The sequence below is a fragment of the Pangasianodon hypophthalmus genome, chromosome 15, assembly GCF_027358585.1.
Source record: "Pangasianodon hypophthalmus isolate fPanHyp1 chromosome 15, fPanHyp1.pri, whole genome shotgun sequence".
NCBI classification, from domain to species: domain Eukaryota; kingdom Metazoa; phylum Chordata; class Actinopteri; order Siluriformes; family Pangasiidae; genus Pangasianodon; species Pangasianodon hypophthalmus.
Window position 1 is genome coordinate 5,090,982 of NC_069724.1, and position 25,867 is coordinate 5,116,848.

At 38.3% G+C, this 25,867-nt stretch overlaps 2 protein-coding genes across 2 annotated transcripts in view; both read left to right on the plus strand.

Annotated features, from left to right (window-relative positions):
- Positions 1 to 277: 277 nt before the first annotated feature.
- calm3b (calmodulin 3b (phosphorylase kinase, delta)) lies at positions 278 to 4,769 on the plus strand. Its single transcript, XM_026938631.3, has 6 exons — positions 278 to 658; positions 1,769 to 1,799; positions 1,900 to 2,043; positions 2,141 to 2,247; positions 2,354 to 2,489; positions 3,000 to 4,769. Exons 1-6 carry the CDS (start codon positions 656 to 658, stop codon positions 3,026 to 3,028), a joined length of 450 nt encoding a protein of 149 aa, XP_026794432.1. The 5' UTR covers positions 278 to 655; the 3' UTR covers positions 3,029 to 4,769.
- A 1,585-nt stretch (positions 4,770 to 6,354) lies between these two features.
- The window catches only part of pcxa (pyruvate carboxylase a), a 139,710-nt gene continuing 120,197 nt past the window's right edge, over positions 6,355 to 25,867 (plus strand). The window contains exons 1-7 of the mRNA XM_034311032.2: positions 6,355 to 6,759; positions 13,773 to 13,914; positions 14,043 to 14,227; positions 16,196 to 16,361; positions 17,640 to 17,785; positions 18,557 to 18,674; positions 20,504 to 20,655. Coding sequence (XP_034166923.1) covers positions 13,773 to 13,914; positions 14,043 to 14,227; positions 16,196 to 16,361; positions 17,640 to 17,785; positions 18,557 to 18,674; positions 20,504 to 20,655 — 909 coding nt within the window. The 5' untranslated portion in view covers positions 6,355 to 6,759. The remainder of the gene's footprint in view (positions 6,760 to 13,772; positions 13,915 to 14,042; positions 14,228 to 16,195; positions 16,362 to 17,639; positions 17,786 to 18,556; positions 18,675 to 20,503; positions 20,656 to 25,867) is intronic.

Sequence of the window (25,867 nt, forward strand, 5' to 3'; positions counted from 1 at the left end):
TGTTTATTTTGTACAATCCCGATTACAGGGATAATGTCCTTATTTCAGAAATAAGATGTAGGCTACTTAGACAAGTCTACCAAGACACCATCCCTGAGGTGTACTACCGCAAAGGATGGGCTTGTCTCTTTAAGAATCCTGCGCATCCCCTCCTCCCCTCAGTGACTCCCTGACGCATTGCAGGTGGACGGGAACCAATCAAATTGTTCCGTTCTGGTCAGCTGACACGCGCCAACCGCCTTCTATATATAAATCCACTGATAGCGCTGCTCAAACTTCCAGGAGAAGGTGCAGGTTATTTGTTGTTTGTGACTGAAAGCTAGTTAGTTAGTGCTAGACACGAGAAGAAATATTAGACAATCTTTTTTTTGTGTTTTGCAACAAGTATCAGCGGATCGATTTTGTTTAATCTTTTAGGATTTGCTTCGCTTTTGGGATTTGCTTTGCTTATTTGTGCGCAGGCGCACCATAGCGACAGCTCGGTTGCTAGGGGGTGCGGCGGCCCGCTTTCGACCCAAGAACGGAGGCGGAGTGATCCTGAAATTTGGGCGCACAGCGGTTAGCTGCGGGAAGGAAAGCGGAACCCAGGCGACGTTAGCTGCCTAATTTCTCTACGTAGAGCGCAGAAGAACCGTCTGAATAACAAACAGTAACAATGGTAAGTAGTGAAGCTTTGAGTCTGCACGTAAAATACGAACTGAAACCTATTTGTTGTTGAGTGAATGGCTTAGCTAATCAGTAAGCTAGCTAACAATTGAATCGTCTGCTGCAGCGCATTACCCAGATTAGCCAGGCGGCTAGCTAACCTCAAAGCGCAGGATGCTAATCTCACTAGTCTTCCGTATCGTTTACGTGAATCGATATTTATCGACTGAATTGCTTTGAGTAGTGTTTAATACCTTATTTTGGTAAGTCTTAAGCGTTTAAATGAGATTAAGCCCCGGGTCTAACGCAGTGCGCTCGATGCAGTCAGCCGGCAGCAGTTGCCAAGCATTAACAGCTAAAGCTAATTGTGCTAAGCAGAATGGATGCGTATTTAATATTGAAATGTGGCTAACTAGCTAAGCTACGCAGCAGACACCTCAAATCAGCAGATCATCAAATATAGTAAAATTATATATTTGTTTATATATGTTAAAATTATACATATATATATATATATATATATATATATATATATATATATATATATATATATATTCCTGTATTATACATTCTAGGAAACAGAATGGTGATGGATTAGGAATTCATTTATAATTTTTCCGACCAAAGCAACTCAGAAAAAAACCATTAATGAGAATTAATGTAATGGTTCCAGTTCCTCATTTTCCCATCAGTATCATTTCAAGTGCTCCATTCATTCTTGAGGTTACATTAATCACGATGTCATTAACTGGGTTTTGGTGAGTCTTAATGGAATATTTCCCACATGAAAGCTGCACATCAGTGCTTTGGTTCCTGTGTGGATGCAAATCATCTCAAGTCCATTAGGTCCATGGAATAACCATTAAACCACAGCTCATTAATCCAAGGTGACCATCATCGCCAGCCTCCTGAAGGACGACTGTGAAGCCCATCAGAAAGTGAAATTTTGTCTTGACTCGAAAACATGACATGTTAAACCATTACTGCTCTTTTGGATATTTATGATGTTTGGAAAACACAAAAAAAAATACCACCAAGTTTAACCCATTAACAAGCTGTGTTATAGTAAAATAACAGAATTGTAGACTGCAGTGTTCCTGATTGTTGTTTGCTCTGTTAACAGGCTGATCAACTAACTGAGGAGCAGATCGCTGGTAATGAACCGTCTTAAACGTTTTACTTAACATACTTTTCTCTTATTCTGTCTGGTAATTATTCCTGACTAATCTAATGCTCTTTGTTTGTATTTTTAAGAATTCAAGGAGGCTTTCTCACTATTTGATAAAGACGGTGATGGCACCATTACCACCAAAGAGCTGGGGACGGTGATGCGCTCTCTAGGGCAGAACCCTACAGAGGCCGAGCTCCAGGACATGATCAACGAAGTCGATGCTGACGGTGAGGGGGAAGTCTACGTGCACAGTTAGCTCTAAATGGCCACAATCAGGAACGTAATCGTGACTAATCAGATTTCACATCTTTAATTAACACAAAGGTAACGGAACAATTGATTTTCCTGAGTTTCTCACCATGATGGCGAGGAAGATGAAGGACACCGACAGCGAGGAGGAAATCAGAGAAGCCTTCCGGGTTTTTGACAAGGTAATGAGCGACGAGCGCTGTTTGTTCTAGGATAGTAATATTTTTCCAAGTAATATTTCTAGCTGGATGTTTAAATATTGGCTAGTGAGTGACATTGTTTATGTAGGACGGAAACGGCTACATCAGTGCTGCAGAGCTGCGTCATGTCATGACGAACCTGGGGGAAAAGCTGACCGATGAGGAGGTAGACGAGATGATCCGAGAGGCAGATATCGATGGAGACGGTCAGGTCAACTACGAAGGTTGGTATTATTATTATTATTATTATTATTTTTAAGGACTGTCACTAAACCTGTTATAACAGTGATGGAATGTGCTGCTTATACAATACAATAGTTCTGATTATAAAAGTGTCTGTAATGTTGAGCAGTTCAGGGTTGATTAAAAGGAAATTCATTTCACGTTGAACAAAGGTAAAGGTTATACATTCGTCTTGATCTGTTTTTCTAATTAAAACTTTAATCTTAAGATGAAAATGCTCAAGCAGGTTTAATGGTATATGTTAAAATACATTTAAACGTAGACTATTGAACATATGATGTTCATTGCTATAGGAATGAACGCTCCTTACATCCTTCAACGCTGATGTAAATGACTGTGTTAATGCATTTGATGCGTATATTTGGGCTCCAGGATCTATGATGTATGCAGACTGCAAAACATGGACATTGTCATGAACATTAGTTTTGCTCTCATTTTAAAATGATGTACTGAACGCTCTGCGTGAACTCATCAGCCCTTCTCATTTTCAGAATTTGTCCAGATGATGACTGCAAAGTAAAACTGGAAACCCAAAGGACTACAGCAGACCAAACAGTGGGCAGCATACTCACTGTCAACCTTCAACAAGCATTCACACTGTCCTCCTACTGCTTTCCATTACTTAGTTCTCACTCCCTTTTCCTCTTTCCTTCAGTTCAACTCTTCTCTGCTCTGCCTGTTTATCCCCCCCAACTTGTTTTCCTCGTCTTCACCTCATTATTATTATTCCATAAAAATCAAAGAACTGTTTACATATAATCTAAGATAAGAAGAAAAAAAAAAACTTAAATATATGATGTAATACATGTATCAATATTTTAAAAGTTATATAACATATACTATGGCGAACAGCAAATGCATGCTTTATTTGGTTTTGGCATGTTTCTGTGCTTCTCTGCTTGCCTTGATTTCGAACTTGCTCGCTCTCCTTTAACTCTGCATGTTTCTCATGCAACCTCTGCTCAGTGGTCTTAGAACTGTATGGTGAACAACCATTCATGGATATCAGGGGCTTTTAATGATAAGTGGTCCAAAAATGTACATCTAGTGTTAGTTGAATAGCTGCAGTTTAGTGTAATTGAGTATGTAGTAACTACACAGAATAGATACTGAGAACTTTTAGGGGAAATAAATAAAAAAATTAAATAAATAAAAATAAGGGTAGAAGATTTGGCCTGGCGGGGGGGCAGCAATATTTTTGCAAGGAATTGTACTACTTCTGCATGCCTTTTAGAAAAGGACAAAGGCAGACACTAAGCGACAGGATTTTAGTCTTAAATACAAGCCTGTTCTTAAAAAGCTCTATTGGTCCTGTCCCAAGTAAATGCCATGATCTGTTCTAGGCTAGAGAGGTCTGATGGCTCATGTCGGAGGATTTCCCAGCTGTAACACTTTTTTTTGTTTTGTTTTTTGTTTTTTTTTTTTTTTTTTTTCTTTTTCTATAGGCTGAATTTAGTTGTTTTGAGCGGTTGCTGTGTGTAAGTTTCGTATTGACGATGTAAAATAACTTCCATGTGGACGTATGGTCTTTAGATTTTTATGCTGCACTGTGTCCAATCCATCCATTCATGTCCAGTAGCTTATTCAGTGGACCATTTCTGGGTTGGGAATAAACGCACTTAAGCTGTGTACAACATTCTTCCTGCAAGGTATTGGCAAGCGTGCATGGTGTACATGGAGAAAACACATCATTATGGAAACCTTGACCTTTAGCAAGAAAGGTAGTGAGAGTAGTGATAATGTTTAAAGGCAGGATTGAATTGAATTGCCCAATAACAACAATTTTGTCAATGTGCATCATTGGAAGGTTTATAGTCATTGTAGCACCTGCTTAACACTCGTCCAGTTAATAATGAGCAAAATTATTCTATTCAATTCAATTTTTGAATTGAATTATAAATTCAAGTCGACTGTGGAGGCTGGTGCATGGACAAAACCTGCAGGAAGGGTGATGTACTATGCTTAAAATGCTGCATCCTCTATAGCGACAATCTGTCTTTTCTACTGTTATGAATGTATTTTTTTAAATGTAATTTTAACTGTTTATTCTAAGGGCTGGTTTCCCAGAATGAGCCTAACCTTGGACTAAAAAGGAGTTTCAATGTAGAATCACTGGCTTAGGCTAAGATTGGGCTTAATGCCTGGAAAAAACACCCTTCCTTCTTTCCTGCTCATGTTGTCATTTAGGGAGCATTGAAGTTATGCGTTCCATTGCAGAACTGTTATTCTTGCTAAATAAACTTCTGGGACTTGTGTTTCTATACTGAGACTCTTGTCTTTTTATTACAGATGTACTGTTTATGAAAAAGCAATTTGTCTTGTTACAGTTTCCTAATTCTCCGGTATGTAAAACCTGCAGTACCTTTAAATCACAGTATGTATATATGATAGAAATCCTTTGTCCCCCCCTCCACCCTGTGGTTCTCAGCAAACTACCAGACTGACTTCACAAATTTGCTATTTGATTTATGCAAAATATATTTTGTACTTAGGCCTTTCATAACTACAGACAAGTAATGAAAAAGCATTGTGTCCATGGTGATTGTTCTTACATTGAACTTGTAAAGGAACAGTTACAGTAAAATTTTTCTTGTACCCCAATGTAGTTTGAGACATGTTTGACATGTTTTCCAAATTATTTTTCATCATTTTTGCATTCAAGCTAATGTGTAACAGACGCTTATAGCCTCTAGTTTAGCCGTGAGCAAACTACATCCCTAAATCACACTTGCTTCAAACAGTGTCAGGACATCTCAAATAGATTTGCTTACGTCCTTAAATTATTCTTCCATGGAACTTGGAGGCCTCCTTATCGCAAGATGGCTAAATGGTGAGTGTGTATTTTATTAGTATAGTCAACATTTCTAAGAACTGCAAGCCTCCACGAATTAACATCAGACCTTCCCCAGATTGTGAACTACCATGGTAATTTGCCCTCACACTTCATTCAGAACTTGCCTCCTTGCACATTACTGACTAATTACTACATGCACCTTGTCATTTGCACTAAGCTGGTCTCTACTTTCTCTGCCTCTTACCTTGCACATGTATATACGTATGTACACACACACACACACACATATATATATATATATATATATATATATATATATATATATATCTAACCAGAAGTGCAAATATCAAAATGTCTATATAAATCTAGTGGAAAGCCTTCCCAGAAGAGTGGAGGCGCACATATGAATGTGATAGTCAGGTGTCCACAAACTTTTGGCCATATAGTCTATCTATCTATCTATCTATCTATCTATCTCTCTCTCTCTCTCTCTCTCTAATGTCTATATATGTCTATATATATATATATATATATATATATATATATATATATATATATATATATATATAGACATATTGCTATTTGCACTTCTGGCTAGATGCTAACTGCACTCCATTGGCTCTGTACTCTGCACAATGACAATAAAGTTGAATCTAATCTAATCTAATCTAATCTAAAGTTGACACAGACTAGCAAAGTGATCAACTCTGATACTTAAGTCCTTGCCTACGTCACTATCATTCTCAATTCAAGGAAAGACTGTGCACAGTTTGGTCAGAGACTATTAAATCGGATCATATACTGTATGACTAAAAACAATGTCGGATTTATAAAAACTTTTTTTAGTGTTTTGACAAACGATACGTAATCCTGCGCGGTTAGCCCCGCCTATCTAGGAAGCTTGGGATAATCTGTCCAATCACACGCTCCAGACGGAGTAGGGGTTTTGAGTGACAGCAGCTGTGACGAGTGGCTTGACGTCAATCCATGAGCCAGCCAATAAGATCAATAACAAGTATATCAAAGAAGAAATTCCGGGTGGTGTTAACCAATAGGCGCGCGACATACAGACTGGGTCAGGAGAAGTAGATGAAACGGTGCACGCGATGAAACGGTGCTGGGCTGGAACCCAATAGCGAGTGATTTCGACTCATTATAGAGTAGCTGGCTTCCAGAAAGTTCACTTGTATAGTTTGCTTTTCTCTCGGATTCACGTCGAGACGAAACTATTAAAGGCAGCACTGCCTATGTCCTTAATGATAAGCACTCACGTGCGAGCTGTAGCTCTCGAGCGTAGGCTTTATTCATCAGATCAGTAGCATTTCAGCAGCTTTGGCGTACGCAGCCTTGACATTCACAGAAAGTTACGTCGGATCTGGGCTTTACAGGTCTGCCGTTTTCTTGAGACACGCGATCACTTTCCTGGCACATAGTTTGTCTCGGTGCAAAAAGAAAAGGTAAGAGTGCATCCATCCATTCATCCATCCATCCATCCATCCATTCATCCAGTCATGCATGCATTCATTCATTCATTCATTCATTTATCCATCCAGATGTGTGTATTAATCAACACATTATTCACAGTGTGCACATTTTAGGAAAGAAATGCTTTGAGTCTTAACCTAGTCTGTTCTTGTTGTTTGCTGTTAAAAGAGCAAGCTAGTTAGGGTTGCCTTGTGGGCTGCAAACTAAAAGGGCTGGAGTTAGTTTTAAAGCCTGTGTGTGTGTGTGTGTGTGTGTGTGTGTGTGTGTATGTGTGTGTGTATGTGTGCACCAATGTCCTGAGAGCTGACACTTATAAGTATAATTGCACGAAGTTAACAAATGTTTCATGAATGTATGGTGTGTGTGTGTGTGTGTGTGTGTGTGACTCTCACGTGCGGTGTGTTTTATATATACATACACATTATATATATGTGTGTGTGTGTGTGTGTGTATGTGTGTATATATATATATATATATATATATATATATATATATATATCTCACGTGAGATGTATTTGACTTCATCTCAATTTGTGCAGAATGCTTATTAAAAAAAGAACTGTATTTATAAATGCACATTATTTTCCTGCTCACAGTAAATCTAGGTAAAACTTTACTAGTAACTCGACTACAGACAGCTTGGTAGCTTTGATATGGCAGCTGTCATGAATTAATCCCACCATGCATGGAGCAGGATGTTGGAATCTCTCCTGAATCCAGCACACTAATCACTGAGAAGGAGCTGATGGAAATGATTACTTATTAGAATGAGTGCATTAATATAAACCTGTGATTTCAAATAAGGCCTATTGCCATTGCCGTGTTGTTACAGAATATGAGTCAGCACCTTCTGACCAATCAGAATGCAGCATCACAGCACTGTGATGATTTTGATATTACGATAATTACTTGTAGCGTATGTATGTCGTCTTGGGTCACACATTACAAGACAAATGTAAACGTTCAGCTTGAATTATCCATGTTTATATCTGCAACAATCCTTATTTACCTGTCAACCCAGACTTGCTACAACTGACTCAGCGTGACTGCATGCTTCATTTACCTCACATCACATATGTTTCTAATGTGGCTGAATGCATATATTGCAATTTTAGAGAAATTTCTACATAAATGTTGAATGGTTAATAGTGAAAATCTGTATGAAACTTGCATTTGATGCCCTTACTTACAATGGTAGGTTTTATTTTAAATGGAAGTATGAACATGAACATGTACATGCAAATATTTTGGGTTGTAGGAATAATGGAGTGTCACCTGGCACATATACTGCAACATAAGTACCTACTGCCTGTATATAACTGAAATTTCTGTGTATATATCCAAGATACAATGGCATACCAGATGTTGGTGCCTTGTTGTTATAGCTGTGCTCTAATTCATTTTAGGGTGAATATCTAATGGTGAGAACTTTGGAATTTTTGGAGTATTTTCTTTCAGGTGAAGGTCGGAGCTGGACGTGTCTTTTGAATGTGCTGAGTCTGTAGATATCAGCGTGTTAAAGAGCCCTGACTGTACATCCTTTACTAGGGAGGAGGAACTACTTTATTAGGAGCCCAGAACACATCTGTTTGTCATAGCCTCAAAAAAATTCTTGACATGATAAAAGGAAAAAAAAAAAGGCTTTGGAATGGTTTAAAACCAACAGCTTGTTATTTTGTCCTGCAGAGTTGAGCGAGTAAAGCTGCCTGCTAGTACTGACTACATAGTCTAGTTTAGTCAAGACTTCACCTCTGACTGATATTTTGTGAAGGCCAGCAGGTGCCAGTTAATATGATCCCATGCTGGTGTATTAAGAAACCTGATGCCTCTAGTTGAATCAAGCTGAAGTGCAGCTGATGATGGAGGAAATTCCCTGGTAGAGTGTTTGCTCATCTACTTTTTGAAAGAGTATTCTAGTGAATTCTATCTCAATATTTATAATACTGCTGTGCTGATTGAAAACAACACACATTGGGTTAATTTTTGCACAAGACTGAATCAATAATTCAATAAGATATGTCTTGTTTTAGTACTACTGTACAACTAGTAAGAAGCAAAATCAACAGGTATTTCCTTTTGCACGCTTATTTCCTGTTGTTGGTCTATCAGTAGTGTGGCTTTTAGAGTGGTTAGTCCCAGTGAAAGGTGTGGCCTACGCAGCTGCCAGTCACAGTGAAAGAAGCATTGCCTGTTTGCCTGTCAGTCCTGATGAGGGTGTGCCCTATGCAGCTGCCAGTCCCAGTGAAGGAGGTGTGGCCTATGCAGCTGCCAGTCACAGGGAAGGAGGTGTGGCCTATGCAGCTGCCAGTCCCCATGAAGGTGTGGCCAAAGTAGCTGCCAGTCCCAGGGAAGGAGGTGTGGCCTAAGCAGCTGCCAGTCCCAGGGAAGGTGTGCCCTATGTAGCTGCCAGTCCCAGGGAAGGAGGTGTGGCCTATGTAGCTGCCAGTCCCAGGGAAGGAGGTGTGGCCTAAGCAGCTGCCAGTCCCAGGGAAGGAGGTGTGCCCTACGTAGCTGCCAGTCCCAGGGAAGGAGGTGTGCCCTACATAGCTGCCAGTTCCAGGGAAGGAGGTGTGGCCTATGTAGCTGTCAAGGCCAATTTATACTTTGTCCACATCAGGATGTCGTGTGTAGACACTCTTCCAGGGTAAAGTATTCGTGCAGGTAACATGAATGTGTCCTCTAGGAGTTGCAGTCACAAACAACACCAGAATTTACTAATTTACACAGTGTCTCTGCAAGCCACATTTACCCATGATTCCCCGAACTGTGTCGCAATCAAATATGCGTTAATGCAAAAGTATAAATCGGCTTTTAGTCACAGTGAAGGAGGCGTGGCCTATGTAGCTTTCAGTCACAGTGAAGGAGGCATGGCCTCTACCTGTGACAGAGTGAAGTAGGTGTGGTGGTTAATACCATCAGTTCCACTTAAGAGGGCGTGGCTTCTGTGCTTGTCAGTAGCAGTGAAGGAAGACTTCTACATTTCATTATAGATAAACTGTGTCTGCAGTTTACAGTGAAAATGCTTTAGATTGTATCGTATTCCAATTTAAATTGCTATAAATATATTAATAAGCATGTATTTTCTTTATATCAGAGCACGTAAAGCTCATAAAAAGCTACTTTACCTGCACTTTTACAGTTACAGGCCTGAGTGGCTACTGGTACTGTTCTACTGTAGTGAGCTTCACACATTCATGCAATATTTTGGACTCAAATTGCAGAACGGCAACAACAGCGGACGATAACAAGTAACATTAGCAACAAGCTAACCAGCAGACAATAGCGTGTAGTGTTAGCACCAATCTAGCCAGCTAACATTAGTGATAACTCTAATGTTGATGATTACCTTCTCAAAACAGTGATTAGTATGATCAGTGTTATAGATTTAACCAAGACCTGTGTCTGTATATTAACTGATCTAAAGCCAATATTGTTATAAACTAATAACAGTACAGAACAGGGAACTTTACACTGTTCAGTGTGTGTGGCCATGTTGATTTGATGTCACTCTGTAAACAGCAAAGGAACTGGCAGTTCAGAAGACTACCCCAAGCTGACGATCTAAAGTTTCATGTTGAGGGCTGTTTTCGGTGTTTTTTGCCATTTGTAGGCCGGGAATTACACGTTGCCACTTAGCCTTGAACGCAGCATAAATATCAGGAGCACAAATACTCACCATTTACATATTTACGAAGTCACAGAGAAGTACTTGTTGTTAATTTGCGTGTTATGAGCGTTGCATACTTTACAGACGGGTTTGGTGAGCTGGATTACCTGGGGAGGTAGTGTGTCGTAAATGTTTTCTTAAAAATCTCGGTGAAACCAGACCAAACTGCCGAAATGTCATGTTAATACCTCTGGCTTGGCTGACCAGTTTACAGGTTTCATCATCTTGGCATTTTCCATTCATTCCAAACTACTTTTTTTTCCCCTGCATGTCAGCGCAACACAGTCAGAGTACTGTTCATCTGCAGTGGAATGTGATCCTTAAGCAGGGGGTGGACAAAACTGAGAACTAGGTCATTCTAAGAGCATCATTAGCAGATTTACAAGCTTGCTGAAAACCAATACCTTTAAATGTACTGCTGGTATTGAACTAGTATGCTTGTAGGAAGAAGGAAGAAACAAAGGGAAGTGTTTTGGAATGCTATCATACTCCTCCTCGAAACCTTAAAAAGAAATTAAATGGAGCTTCATAAAATTGGTTTGCAGTTCAGTACATTCCCCCCCCCCCCCCCCCCCCCAAAAGATATGCAAAGCTTTATCGTATAATGCCAGTGTACTGTATAAGCAATTAAACATTCCCTGGAAAGAGATATTACTACTTATATTGCCATTTAAAAAGGATTAAACCTTTTATTTTGTACGATTTAGGCTCTTTTACTCTCTCTATTATATTATAATATAATGTATTATAATATGAACTATGAATGATTATGGTATAAAATAGCCTTCGTTTTCAGCAGCTCTGTACACCAGCTTCCACCAGGATACTCATATGCTAATGCGAAGCGTTAATGTTACAACAGTGATTTAAATCATGCAACATTTCCTAATATCCTCCGTGATTCTATGTAAACAAGGGGGCGTGGCTTATTTCCCCAGGCAGTATCTGATGCACCTTTTGACTGATCATTGTGCAGAAGTGCTTGACTGTTATAGTCTAGGAATAGTGCCATCATATTTAAGCCAATAGATGTAGTCAGTTTTTCATTTTAAGGTCAGTTGACCAACTGTGAGCTGCTTCATTGTCACAGAACATAAGCGGAAAAATTATGAAATAGATAAATGACTGAGTAATCCTGGGCTCGGGTTACTGTATGTGCATACTGTGTATAGAGTTTCCTCCAGGTTCTTCGGTTTACTCTCACCTCCCAAAAAACATGTCAGTAGGTGAATTACACACTCTAAATAGCCCCTAAGTGTGAATGAATGTATAAATGTGTGTGCTTGGTCCCATGCGATGAACTCGTGTGTATTCCCCTTTGGTCTCCGGACCAAAATAAAGTGGGTACTAAAGATGAACAAATGATTAATGTTAGGCAAACTGATCTGTATCGGTACCAGAAATGTTACTAAATAATTATTTTCCATATACCTCCCTTTTTTTTTTTTTTTTGCCATTTGTCAGTGAAGGCCCATATTTTTGTGAGCATATCATACAGTAGACTTTAAAGTAGGGCTGGATAATATAACGATATAATATGTTTTGATAAATATTGTGATTTCACAATATGCTTTTCTGAGATCAGTTATCATGATAACTTGCAAATAACTATATATATATATATATATATATAATATTATAAATGCAACAGTACTGTTGTGCAGGCAGTTGGTTAGCAAACCAATACATTATGATACACACTTTATATATACATGTCGTAGAAAAATATCGTGATATGAGGCCCTACTACTTCAAAACAGGTGCACCTTCGAACAATGTTCTGCAGTGTTTAGTTTTGCCATTGTGGATCCACACCCATTCCCCTCTCCTGCTTAAAGCTGAGTGTAGCTTTTGACCCAGTAAACATGTTTAGATATTGCCTAAGTGAAGTAGTGTATATGATAAGTGAGCAGTATGACCTTGTGCTTTCTTGTGTGTTTTCTTTTCTCTCTTTTTCTGCTCTAGCACATACTGTTCTACAGTTACGCACCACGTAGCTGCTCTTAGCCTTGTAGCTTCGGATCAAGTCATTAAATGATAATTCATTGTGTTGGCAGGAGCTGATCATCTAGAGCTGCCTTCTGGGAAACATGTCTTGTCATTGCATTCCTTCTCTCTTTGTCTTCTCCCTTTTTTTTTTTGCCCTTGAGGCATTTAATAGCTGTTGTTTATTCAGGTGTGCCACTCTTTTCTCTTGCTGCCCTGTTCCTCTTTTGTACGCCTTTTCAGCCTGATGTAGTAACAACAGCGCAGTGGTGTCTAGTGATTCTTCTGTCCCTGTGACAGCATGGTTTCTCACAGCGGGAAGTTGTAAGATAGCTTTTACTACTTCAGCTCTGCCTGTATGTGGAATTGTACAAAATGTGGCAATACCAGAACATAACATGGCTTAAAATAACTTCTGGGTGGCAGTAAGCTGGAGGGCATTTAGCAAAGAATGTCCACGTGAATTCGTTTTGGTGTTTGACATGTCTAACATTTCACAACACTTGTTTAACATTTGATTTTACTAGTGTTTGTATTGCAATTTCATTTGGCCTTCATGACCCCGTCGACCTCTTTCAGGTCCACTGTTACTTTATCTTATCGGAAATAAACCAGGCAGTGGTTTTAAAAGCTGCAGCATGGCAGCATACTCTGGACGTTATTGGAATTCAAGTGCTAATTAAAAAATGAAGTGTGACGTGTATTTGAAATTGCATTTTCTCTGTGTGTGTGTGTGTGTGAGCATAAAACATCCTCCCACAGCGTTTGATTGACAGGTCTAGCTCAGTGGCGGTGAAAAAAATGCAAATGTAGTCCGGATTGCGGAAGTGTTTGGCGTGTGGATGAGAAAATGTAATCATAAAATGTAAAGATTTGTTATTACAATTTCAAATATCGGTTAGGCACTGAAAACGAAATGTCAAATGTGTTTGAATTTGGGCAGCCATTATACAACTCTGTCGGAGTCATAATCTATGAATTGATACAGCTATGATGTATTTTTGTAATGCGAGCAAAACAGCATATAGTGACTCTATATAGATAGTGATAGATATAGATATCGATATATAGATATAGATAGACTCTATATAGATAGCATATAGTGATGGAGATAAACATGACATGTATACAAAATTGTGAATTCTGACAAAATGCTAAATCTGAAACATGCAATACTGCACTACAGAATGCTACATAAGGTGGAAAACACTATTATTAAACACTACTTTTCTCCTGGACCTTTTTTTCATTTAACTGCTTAATGTTTTATAGACACACTCATTAAAATAATTTTTCCTGCTTTTCTGTTATTGTGTTCCCCTCTGTGTATAGATGCTGCTGAAAGTGGGAGGGATGCGTGCCGCTCTGGGCATGCTGGCGGTGCGCAGGGCCTGCTGTCTGTCCCGCTCCGCTCATACATCATCACAGGCCCTGGAGTACAAGCCCATTAAAAAAGTCATGGTGGCCAACAGAGGTCAGCCTACATGGATTTTTCATTTCATGCTATACTTGAAAATATTTTGATCTTTTACTATATCATGACCGTTTACACATGGCAGATTGTTTTCTCTAATGAGTAAATGTGTAAAACTGTGTTTGCAGGAGAGATTGCGATCCGGGTGTTCCGGGCGTGTACAGAGCTGGGCATCCGGACGGTGGCCGTGTACTCGGAGCAGGACACTGGCCAGATGCACAGGCAGAAAGCAGACGAGGCCTACCTCATAGGAAGGGGCCTGCCGCCTGTCGCTGCTTATCTCCACATACCTGACATCATCAAAGTGGCCAAGGTCAGGAAGATGCTTCTTAATGGACAGTATGAATGCAGATCGTGTGTATCTCTCTTGTTTATAATCGGGCTGTCGGATAAATGACACTGTTCAGAAAATGTTCTATTTTTTCTTATGTACATATGGAAAGGTAAAAATCCACATTGTCTGTTTACACTTTTTTGTCTAAATGACTTCAGTTTATAATATAAACTTTTCAGTTTATTATATATATTCAGTTATGTTTCATTAGACAGTGTGTGTGTGTGTGTGTGTGTATGTATATATGTGTATATATATATATATATATATATATATATTTTCAAATTAAATGTTATTTTAAAAAAAAAAAAAAAAAAAAAAAAGCTTCAAACAAAGGTTTTGTCCTAAAAGTGATGGTGTGTATAAATTAATTTAAATGCTTTTTAGCAGGCACTTATTAAGGTCACTCTTTTTGGGTCCTAATATGCCACACTTGCATAGTGAGCATGTGTAGTAAATGGGTAGCCATTTTGGAATTTGGCCCTCTGCATTTGTGGGGCTTAACATTATTTATATATATATATATATATATATATATATATATATATATATATATATATATATATATATATATATATATATATATATATATATATAAAATGATGATAAGGTAGTGTGATGCTGTTACCACCCTGATGTTGATTATTCTCCAGTAACAGTACATCTCAAAGTACTTTATTCTTCTTGTATCACAGGAAGTTGCAAACAATAACAGTTTTTTAAAATTTATTAAAGAAAAGCATGTTATACCGTTTATCCTTTGAATGTTGTGGAATATCTGAGAAACAATTTCCTGTTAGCACAGCAGAGTGGAAAGGTCTCCGCCTTGAAGACTTTCCTATGTTGGAAAACCTAGTTATAGCTTTACCTCTGACTGTTACAAAGCACTGGAACTGGAGACTCCTTCCAAAAATGCTAAAGAAGCAACTCCTTACAGAAAACAATTGTTACTTTAAATCCGTTTACGTTAGGCATCCAACATGCAAGTCTCTGTTTACCTCTTTTACCACGAAAACGATAACGTATTATCAGGAACACATTAATATAAACCTGGGAATTAAATGTCAGTTATCAGTGTTGTAAGAGCTGCTGTTAAAAATTAACTCCTGACCAATCAGAATCAAGAATTCAGGAGCACTGTATTCAAGATCAAATTAGTATTTCTTTATAGAGAAGATGCTATTTCTCTACTTAAATCTTTATAGCAAATGTGTTTAGGTTGTAATGCTTGTTAGTGTTTAGACCAGTGTTGTTCCTAAGATTTATGCATCTTAAGAAGGATGTTTTGGTGTAAAAGAGTGTAAGATAACATGCTGTATATATAATCTCATGACCTGTGTGAGCGTTATCACAAAACGAAATCCAGTCCTGTTTAAACTTGATCTCGTTTTTGAAAAGCAACTCTCGTCTGTCAGTTTTCACAAAGAATACAAGGTTGACTAGACGTTTCGAGGAAGGGATTGTTCAGTAATAATCATCCAGTCTGCTTCCTTTCTACACTTTGTAAATAAGCTGTTTGTGAATGATGTTATGCATGTGATGTAGAATGTATGTCAAAGTTCACTGGGGAGTTAAACATGAACTCTGTAGGGTTGGGTTCCAGACACAAGAACCAGATTAGTCAGTAAGATAATAGATAAAATGAATAGCTGTAGAACATCTGTAGTTATTTTAGTCTCAGGCAGAGGTCAGGCTCTCGCTGGTGGAATGAGGGATTCTGGGTTTTTGGCATCTGCTGGAATCTGAAGTCTTGGATGAGAACTCCAGCTGGAATTTATTTGTTTGATAGCCATGAATCTTTCTCCAAACTATTTTTGGGATAAAATAATGTACTATTCACTCAGTGGAGACAGACTTTTTTGGCTGTTTATGTTCTTGTTTCTGATTGTCTTTCTGTATTAAGATCCAACGCTAAATAGCTGATTGGTTCCTGTCTCTGTGCTTTAGGAGAATGACGTAGACGCTATCCACCCAGGCTACGGCTTTCTGTCCGAGAGGGCCGATTTTGCTCAGGCGTGTGCCGACGCTGGTGTGCGCTTTATCGGCCCTTCTTCTGAGGTCGTCCGTAAGATGGGTGACAAGGTGGAAGCTCGTGCCATTGCTATCCGTGCTGGTAGGCAGATGTCCCTTTCTTTGGCAGACTACTCATCATGAGCGATATGGAGAATTCATCCTGGCTTTCTTGATCTGCTCAGATGAACTGACCGTCGTGATCTGCTCAGATGAACTGAGACTTTAAATACTCAGTTTGTTTTTTTGCTTGAAACAAAGGGCCTGTTCTTATTTTCTTTCCCAATTACACTTCCAATTATAAATGGCTCTAAGCTAACCTTATGATCATTCATATAACTTTAAAACATCGTGTACTATTGGTAGAATACCCCTGGACATGTAGTTTTAAACCATTAAAATGGTCTGTGGAGAATAATAATAATATAATACATATTATACAGACATTTATTATATTCAGGAAACTGCTAGAAATGGCCCAGAAACATCTCTACACCTTTATGCCAATGCCAAGACCTTTAAATGTGTCGGAATATGCAATTTACAAAACCATTGTCCTCCCTGCTCTCTATAATAGTTCATTGGTAATAGCTCATATTTATCACAGGAAGTAAAAGTCTGATATCAGTATTTTGAGTCTTGATTTATATTGTTATATACAGTACTGTGCAAAAGTCTTAAGCACCCTATATATTTTTTTTTTTTAAGTACAAATTTTGTTATAGACATTTATTTTATTGCTTCTGCATTATTGAGTCAGTACAATATATTTTATATTTCCAAACATTACTTTTCCAAAAAATTTAATGTTACAGAAAAATGCAAAAAAAAAAAAAAAAAAAAAAGAGAACCCAAAAAACCAAAAAAAAAGAACCTGTGATTCTCTGGAAGAACTGAGAGCTTACCAGACAATTTCCCTATAAAACTGGACAAATTATACTGAGACTACTTTTTTTGGGGGTTGTTTTTTTAAAAATATGTATTATTATTATATTATTTATTATATATTTTTTTATTATTATTTATTACTATTTACTGCTCTTTATAGTAGATTTTTTTTGTATGTAGAAATGTTTATTATTTTTGAAGGCTTCTTTGCTTTACATCATTTCTTTGCATGTGCCTAAGACTTTTGCTCAGCACTATATAACAGGAGCCCAACTTGTCAAAATGATCACAAAGTCAGCAAGTTGTTTTCTTATGTTGCTTCCTAAAGGGAATAACCCATTTTTCTAGTCCGATCAAGTTGCTTTTTTATTTTAGAAGTGATTCAAGTGGCAGAAATGATGATTTCCATGGGCTCTACTTATACTTTCCAGGCATACTGGGGATAAACAACCACGCAGTCTTCACTGTGTGTCTCTGTATCCTTTCTGTGTAGGTGTGCCAGTGGTCCCTGGAACAGATGCTCCTATCTCCTCCTTGCAGGAAGCGCAGGAGTTTTCCAACACGTATGGCTTCCCGATCATTTTCAAGGCGGCGTACGGGGGCGGGGGTCGCGGCATGCGGGTGGTGCGGGAGTACGAGGTGAGTCGAGCTAGGGAGGCCACATCTGCTTCAGTGCATCCAATGCAGATTAGCATAATGCAAAGTCGACAGCTAGTAAAGCAATAAGCCACTCGAGGATGTATATTACCGTGATTTTATCATGGGTAAGACCTTTCCGAAACCCCCTTACCTGCTCCAGCATCTCTGCTCATTATAGTTTGGGTGCTAGTGCGACCGTAGAGACGGTCCGCTTCAGTGGCCCGTCACGAGCGTAATTTCCCTTGCCTCTGAATCAGCAGAAAGTTTCTGCACAGTTGTAGTTCACAGAGAGTGGTTGGTGTGTACAGTTAATGCCGGCTGCCTTGCAGCGAAACATCATCCTCTCTTCATTTCTTCATTTTTCTAATCTCTCCATTGATAATTTCAGCCTTCTTATTATTATCTTTTGCTCAATTCTGTCTCTCATCACACCACTCATCTGCTGTCAAACCAAATTAAAACTGACCTCAGAGTTTTCGATTTTTAGTGCACTGCCACACGTCAAAATGTAATTAATAATGTAAAGGTTTATTGGTTTACAATCTGGTTCATTAATACAGAATTCAGTAGTTGTCATGCATTCATATAGGATATATATATATATATATATATTTTTTTTTCTGCTTTGAACATGGCTCAGCCAATCACAATTTAGAACCTGAACTTTTTTATAAAAGTTGTTTTTATGCTGCTGGAACAAAACTCTATTATTGTTTTAACTGTGTGTAGTTTTATTCAGTACCACTGTGGCATGTGTGTGTGTGTGTGTAGGAGCTGGAAGAAAACTACCAACGGGCCTACTCTGAAGCCCTGGCTGCCTTTGGCAATGGAGCCCTGTTTGTGGAGAAATTCATTGAGAAGCCAAGGCACATTGAAGTGCAAATCCTGGGTGAGTTGAATGGTGTTTAGTAGATAATCCTCAGGCAGCCTATTGTTACGCAGCTTAGAAAGCTTTAAAACCAGCTCTGGTTTCATCTCACTGTTTTGTGGCTTTTACAGGGCTGTCCTTTATCCTTTAATTATAACTCTCCCTCTCGGTGAATAGAGTGGACTTTTTCACGCTTGTACTCTCTGGCTTTACAGATAACTGGAGGCGTCTCTCTGATGTTTCTGACAGATATTTTAGAGGTGGTGAAAAGTGCAGTTTAGTTTAAAAAACATCATGAGGAACAGGGAATTAGAAAAAAAAAGCCTTTATCAGCTTTATAAAAGCAATACTGCATATACCGTATACTGTACATTTTTCTATAATGTGAATTGATGTCATGACTTTATATGACTCTTCCTATATTGTTTTATTAGGATAATTTTGGTAAACAATGACATTTTAAATGGATGGTTTCAGAAATATTGAGTGTAACAGCTGATAATCAGAAAATCATCATGTATAGTTTTAGCTATAATAGTTGGATAACCTGCAAAAGTTGTACTGTAATTATTATACATTACCAAAATGCAGTTATTTTATTCTGAAATCTATATTTTTCAGGTACAAGTTTTACTTTCTCTATCTGTAAGAAGTTCTCTGACTATTGTAAGGAACTAATACTAAGGAACTAATTTGGTCTGTTTTCCATTTATCAATTATCTGATGATTTATTTTCAAATATATATAAAATATATTCGCTTGCAAATATTGACCTGGAGATGGGTATGAATATAAAGATCTCTGTATTGTACCCGTTCTCAACATTGAAAACCATTATTCAGAAATGTAAACTTGTAGACTCAAAGGCACCACTACAGGCTGGAGAATAGTGGGAAAATAGCCCAATCCAAACCAGTACAAAAATTGTTTTGGGTCATCTATGAATCAAATGAAATGAAACCTGAAGCAGAACAAAACAAAAAATCTGTAATGAAACGAAACCCAAAATTAAACAGACGCGAACAGTCTTTAGAGGCCAAACGAAAGGTCTACATTCACTTGAATTTTCATATCATTTTAATATGAAGGAACATTGAAAGACTCGCTTTAAAGTTCATGTTGTTGGAGTCATTTGAAGTAAGCCTATGCAAAGTTTTGCCCCCAACTTTTTATTCATAATATATGCAACGTAAACCAAGAACATATTACTTGTAAGCCTCGCTGATGTTTGCACTGTTCCCTGGCTGACGGATGAGCTCTCTTGTTGGTTAGGAAACGGGCATTTTTGCAGGATGCTTTAACAAGTTGTTAGCAGATGGTTCTGACAGGAGAAACAATCCCTGTTATAATGAATCGGTTTGTAGCACGCAGTCAGCTTGTCATGATGCTCCATCATTTGTTTGTAGCAGCTTTTCCAGGCTGTAAGCTTCAGTTTTTCCTCTCTCTGGCAGGTGCTGTGACTTTTACACTGAAGTGGTGGGCATGGTAGAATTTTGGCTTTAGCACAATAAATTTTTAGTCTTTTTTTTTTTTTTGTATACAATTTCCGCATTCAATCTTTGTACGTACATTCCTATAAAGAAGTTAGGTCTTAGACATGTTCCTGGCTTGACAGAAATATGAGAAAGAACATAGTGCTGATCTACTGTGCCACTAATGGGACAAAAATGAACTGAAGTGGTGCTTCAGGTGCAAACACAATGTAAATATTGTAAGAATGCCTAGAATGTTAATGCGGCCTAAACAACAGTGAGCATACAGTATGTTAATATTTTAGGATTTAATGTGGTTTGTTATACTCTGGAATGACGCAGCTTCTAAAACATTGGGTTACACATTGTGTTGTGCAGGTGATAAGTACGGGAACGTGATTCACCTGTACGAGAGGGACTGCTCTATCCAGAGGAGACACCAGAAGGTGGTGGAGATCGCTCCAGCCACGCAGTTAGACCCCCACCTCAGAGACAGACTAACCGCCGACTCGGTGAACCTAGCCAAACAGGTATTGCTGAACACATTTACACACACTGGTTTTTACTCCAAAAAAAGCCACGAACAAAACATGATGCAACACTGGATAAGTGCATGACAAACCTACTGAGCTGCTCGGCTGATATTTAAGTACACCCACACAGACATGAAAACTCTTTCAGCACTCTAAATGTCCTTATAGTAGTGTGTTATGTAAGACCCTCACACACTCCTACAAGCATTTTATGCTTCTAGTCATATGCTTTTTTTTCTTAACCCCTCTAAAGGTCATCTTTCTCTTTGCTGTGACAAAGGAACAGTGACTCAGTTTTTTTCACTTTCTACTTTCTCGTTATTGAAAAAAAGTTTCTCTGCTTACACATTTTCTTTGGTGGAATGGTCAGTTTTTCAGGTTTTTTTTCACCGACCATGAAAAGGTTTTCTAAAGCATTTACACTTTATCTGACCCTAAGCTAGTTACTAGAGTCTTCAAGCGTCAACAGCCGATTCTTTTCTTTTTATGTTCTTTTTTTTATGACATTTTATAGTCAGCATAAATGATCAAACGCTCCCTTCTGCTGTTCTTCAAGAGATTGATATGTGCTGACTCGTTTGATTGCTGTAGTTGTCTCTACAGCCATCAGTGCTTAAAGTCCCCACTACAGCACAATGACCATATTCATCAGACTGTCATAGACCTCAACATAAACCTGCGCACTGGAAATGGCAGCTAACATTTTATAGGCATATGATGGATAAGATTGTCATACAACATCGAACTTATCTGTGTTTGGGGCACAACTGATGAATCAACATCAGTTACCAGATACCATTATGGTTTCTTATTTTATGTGAGTGTTGTAGTAATAAGCTAGACGAGAGAGCAATCAGTAGGTTACAGTCAGTAAGTTGTTAACAACAACAACAGCAACAACACCCATAATAGTAATAAGAGCAACAACAGCAATCATAATAATGACAACAATCATTATACTAACAATATGAACAACAAGGATGATAATAGCAACTGTAACAACAACAATTTATATGCTATAGATAGTACAACTTGGGATTATTTTTATAATTTATGAGTGATTGTACAGGGTGTCTGAAAAGTCTATGTACGCCAGCAGCACGTCGGCTGTGCCTTCATCAGTGGATGTTTGTGGATGTCGACATCTCAGTCGGTCCGTAACACTTCCAGTCTTTTTGAATTTGTTAATAAGTTAGGTAACAGTGTCATGTTTTGCCATGTTTCCTGTTAAAGTCCATCGCAATCTTGCGACAGCTTCCCCATCCAGCCATGAGAATGATTTCAGTATGTTCTTTTGTCAAAGGAGTTCATCGTCTGAAAAAAATATTATAATACTAAGTATGAAAACTTTTGGAAGACATTTTGCTAAAAAGTGTTAATTTCCCCTATTTATGGAGATGTTTGGGACACCCTGTATAATGAATTTATTGATGATGATGATGGTGGTGTGGATAATTTAGATGGAAATTATGTTTAATTGATCAAATTTAAGGGCCTTTTCGATCACATGTAGGAGTCTGATACAGATATTAACACCATCGGAAGAACAGGTTTTTCCATATTAAAGAAACGTTTTAGGATGAGAGTGACGACGTTCCGTTTGTAATGTGCCGTATGTACACCAGATGGCACTGCTGTGACGTCGTAGCCATCAGGTATCGAATAAAAATGGGCTCATTCATATAGGCTGCTGATTAGAGACCGAATCAAGACGTGTGGCCAAGCTTTTATCGAACAATGTGTGCAATGAATTGACATTGATTGTCATTACTCGCAGAGATCAGATTATCCTGTGACTAAGAAAGGCTGTTTCAAGCAGAGATCTGAAAGATTGTGTAGTGGAGTGTGTGTTGCTGCCACATGGCTGCTGTCTGATACTGATCTGTTTATTAGACACGGCGCACTGGACCAGCTCGCTCAACTAATTGCTCTTTATTTTGGTGACAGAACGTCAGTGTCTACATAGGTTGCTTTAGCTTGTGTAGAGAATGCCAGTGTAGAGATAATGTATACACACCCAATGTCAGAAGCACAACCACACACACACACACACACACACACTTCTCTGCTATTATGCTAAGTATACCTGTCAGCTTCTAGTCCTCTTTTGCTTTTTATTTGATAATCTCGCCATGTTTTTGGTTCTGTATATTGCTTTATGATATGTTTGTGAAATCTACTCAAAAGCAGGAGTCGACACTTCAACGCAACACACTTTAGATGTGAAATGTTCTTTTTACGTTAGCATTCTGTTAGCAAACTTTGATGAGACTTAAACAGCAAAACAATATACAGTGTGCTATATTATAATTCTTGTGTCATACTTCTAAATGGCTGTTTGTAGGCTTTATTACGGTAGACTTGCTATTCCAGGAGTTACGGTAATTTATGTATTTGTTATTATTTATTTTAAATAGTGTGCTTATCAAACAGTTATGGTAACTTATGATTACAGTACATATGGGCCAGGCCTGGGACAAACCATTTAAAAAGGGACACGCATACATACACAACCTGTGAAAAGTAAATGGCTGTAAGGTATAATGAAACTATAACTCATTCTAATGTGATGCATCGCTTTAAGAATTTCGCCGTACACTCTCTTGAGTTAGTCCTTCTTCCTTTTTTCTTTTCTTTTTTGTACACCTGACTTATTCATCATCTTAGCAAATGTGCATGAGGGAATGTAACTAATAGCCAGAGACTCCCTACATCTAAAAAGTCTGTAAATTAGCCATGAAAGTTGAAGTGGGTTAAAGCACCTACAGCAAAAATGCAGCAATCCATTGTACAAAACAGGGAGAATATTATTTGATGAGTCAGACGGTTCTTCAGATGGTTTTATTCTGCATATCAATGGACTACTAAAACCTCCTTGGCCCTCCGCCCAGCTTGGTACCGGCACAGCTTCCCTGATTGTCTCCCCGGGACAGTAGGGCAGCCATGTTATAAATGAATACTACCATTATCTAAGAGGTTGGAGTTAATTTAATATCGACTATACAATAGCCACGTTATCATAAATGATCAGTAGTGTAGGGACAGTGATTGCACAAATAAAATAAAACCTACTTGCATATTGAGTTACAAAGTATCAGCGTTCAACTTTGCTTGATATTGATTGATTTATATAAACATGTATTTATAGGCAGATATTTTCCAGAGCTGACATCAGAACTGACTTCAGGCTTTAGCTCAGGAAACATGGCAACAACTAAACAAGACCGTAGCGATAGGGGTCCCTGAGGACTGTTTCGTTAAAAAACAAGCCATTAAAAATCCTGCACTATTTAATGATTCTGACTTATAGATTAATGCCCATATATACTACAGAGCATCTATCAGGCCTGGAAATGTGGTAATCAGGCATTTTTTTTAACCATTAAACATTCTTTATTTTTATAGTATGTACAACTTGCTTTCTTTCCAGTTATCTGGACTTTGCCCATGGCAGTATTGCCTAACTCTGCTGCTGGCTTATGAAACTGTTCCGAATGTACTGTATGTTAGTCATCGGCTGTCCCTAGAGATCAGATCTTTATCGATTTGTTATTGAAGAGCTGTTAGTCCTGACCCGCCTGTTATGTACTCCATTATTCAAAAATATTTTGCATGACTGAGCCTTATGTAAATATAGATATTGATTAGTATTTAGGTCAGATTTGTTAAAGCGGTGCTAAATTTAAATTTTGAGGATGTATGAGTGTGTGTTGATCACGCAAAATAGACTGGAGGCTTAAACTGAGCATGGATCGGTATGCAGTTTATTAAAGGATAACTGTGCTAGCTTTGAAACATTGCTCGTTGTGATGCATTTTGCCTGATTTGGCTTCAGGTTCCAAATTACAACAACTCAACACTGCAGCTGGCTTAATGTTTAGTTGGTTGATGTTCTCGTTGAAAGTGAATAACGCAGGTAAACCCAGATGGATAACTGAAATGAGACTTCTGACATATTACTTCCCTGATTTTGGTGGTCGGAGGTCATCTGTTCGGACGAGTCAGTCTGCAGTTCTTGCGTAGAGGGCTGTATTTCCACTAACGTGGCCTCCCGCCATTCTGTGATACCACAATTCAGCGTAACAACGATAAGGATGGAATTGGGACGTCTGCAGGAAATGGGGGCGGTTCCAGATTGAATATCATGCATATTCATAGATTCCTGCTTTCTTTATTAGGGTTAAAGTGTAAAGATCAGGGGTGGACAAATGATAAATTTATTAGCTAGACCGCAGGGCAAGTAAAAGCTCCAAGGTGCTGCCCAGTCCAATGTTTTGTTCTCCTGGAAAACAAACTGATAATGCTACAAAGTGGTAGCTAACACAGTGTAATAAGATGTGTTCAGCAAATTATCTACTTAAGTGTATAAAGGTGTATAAATATAAACTAAGGGAAACTAATGTATATATGATTATCCTTTTCTAACTTTTCTTCTAATGTAGCACATCATGTTTGCTTTCTAGACAGCAAATCATTGTCAGCAAGTCTTTGCCCAACGTTTAGGCCAAGAACTTCTGTCTTCTCCACACCTAAAAGATGCCCTTTACACTTTGCTCGCTTGTATCAATGTTTCTGTGTACCTGCATAATTCTGAAATGATCGTTTCATATACTTTCGTGGCTTGAAGATTCGATGTGTTGTGCGTTCTGGGATGCTTTTCTGCTCATCACGGTTGTAAAGAGTGGTTATTTGGTTCAAACTGGTTCAAACTGACATGTTAACTCCTTCTCGTCTTTCCTCTCTCATCAACAAGGCATTACCGACCCACAGAAACGCTGCTCACTGGATGTGTGTTTTTTGTACCATTCTGTGTAAACCTTAGAAACTGGTGTGTGTGTGTGTGTGTGTGTGTGTGTGTGAAGATCCCAGGAGATCAGCAGCTTAAGAAATACTCAAACCAGCACATCCAAGTCAAAGTCACGGAGATCACATTTTTTTCCATTCTAATATTTGATGTGAACATTAACTGAAGGTTAACTGAAGGGGGTTTTTTTTCCCCGTTTTATTTTCTTTTTCTGTTAGTTGTCTGATGGAGGTTCAACAATGAGCCTGAATGTGAAAACTGCTTATCCTGGCACCTGGGCTAGTGATATGTCCACCACTGAGAGATGCTGCTAGGCCATTTTAGACTTTCCTGTGCATTAAAACCATATTAAACAATGAATTATTCAACATGCATGTTTTTTAATCATTTAAAATAATGGATATG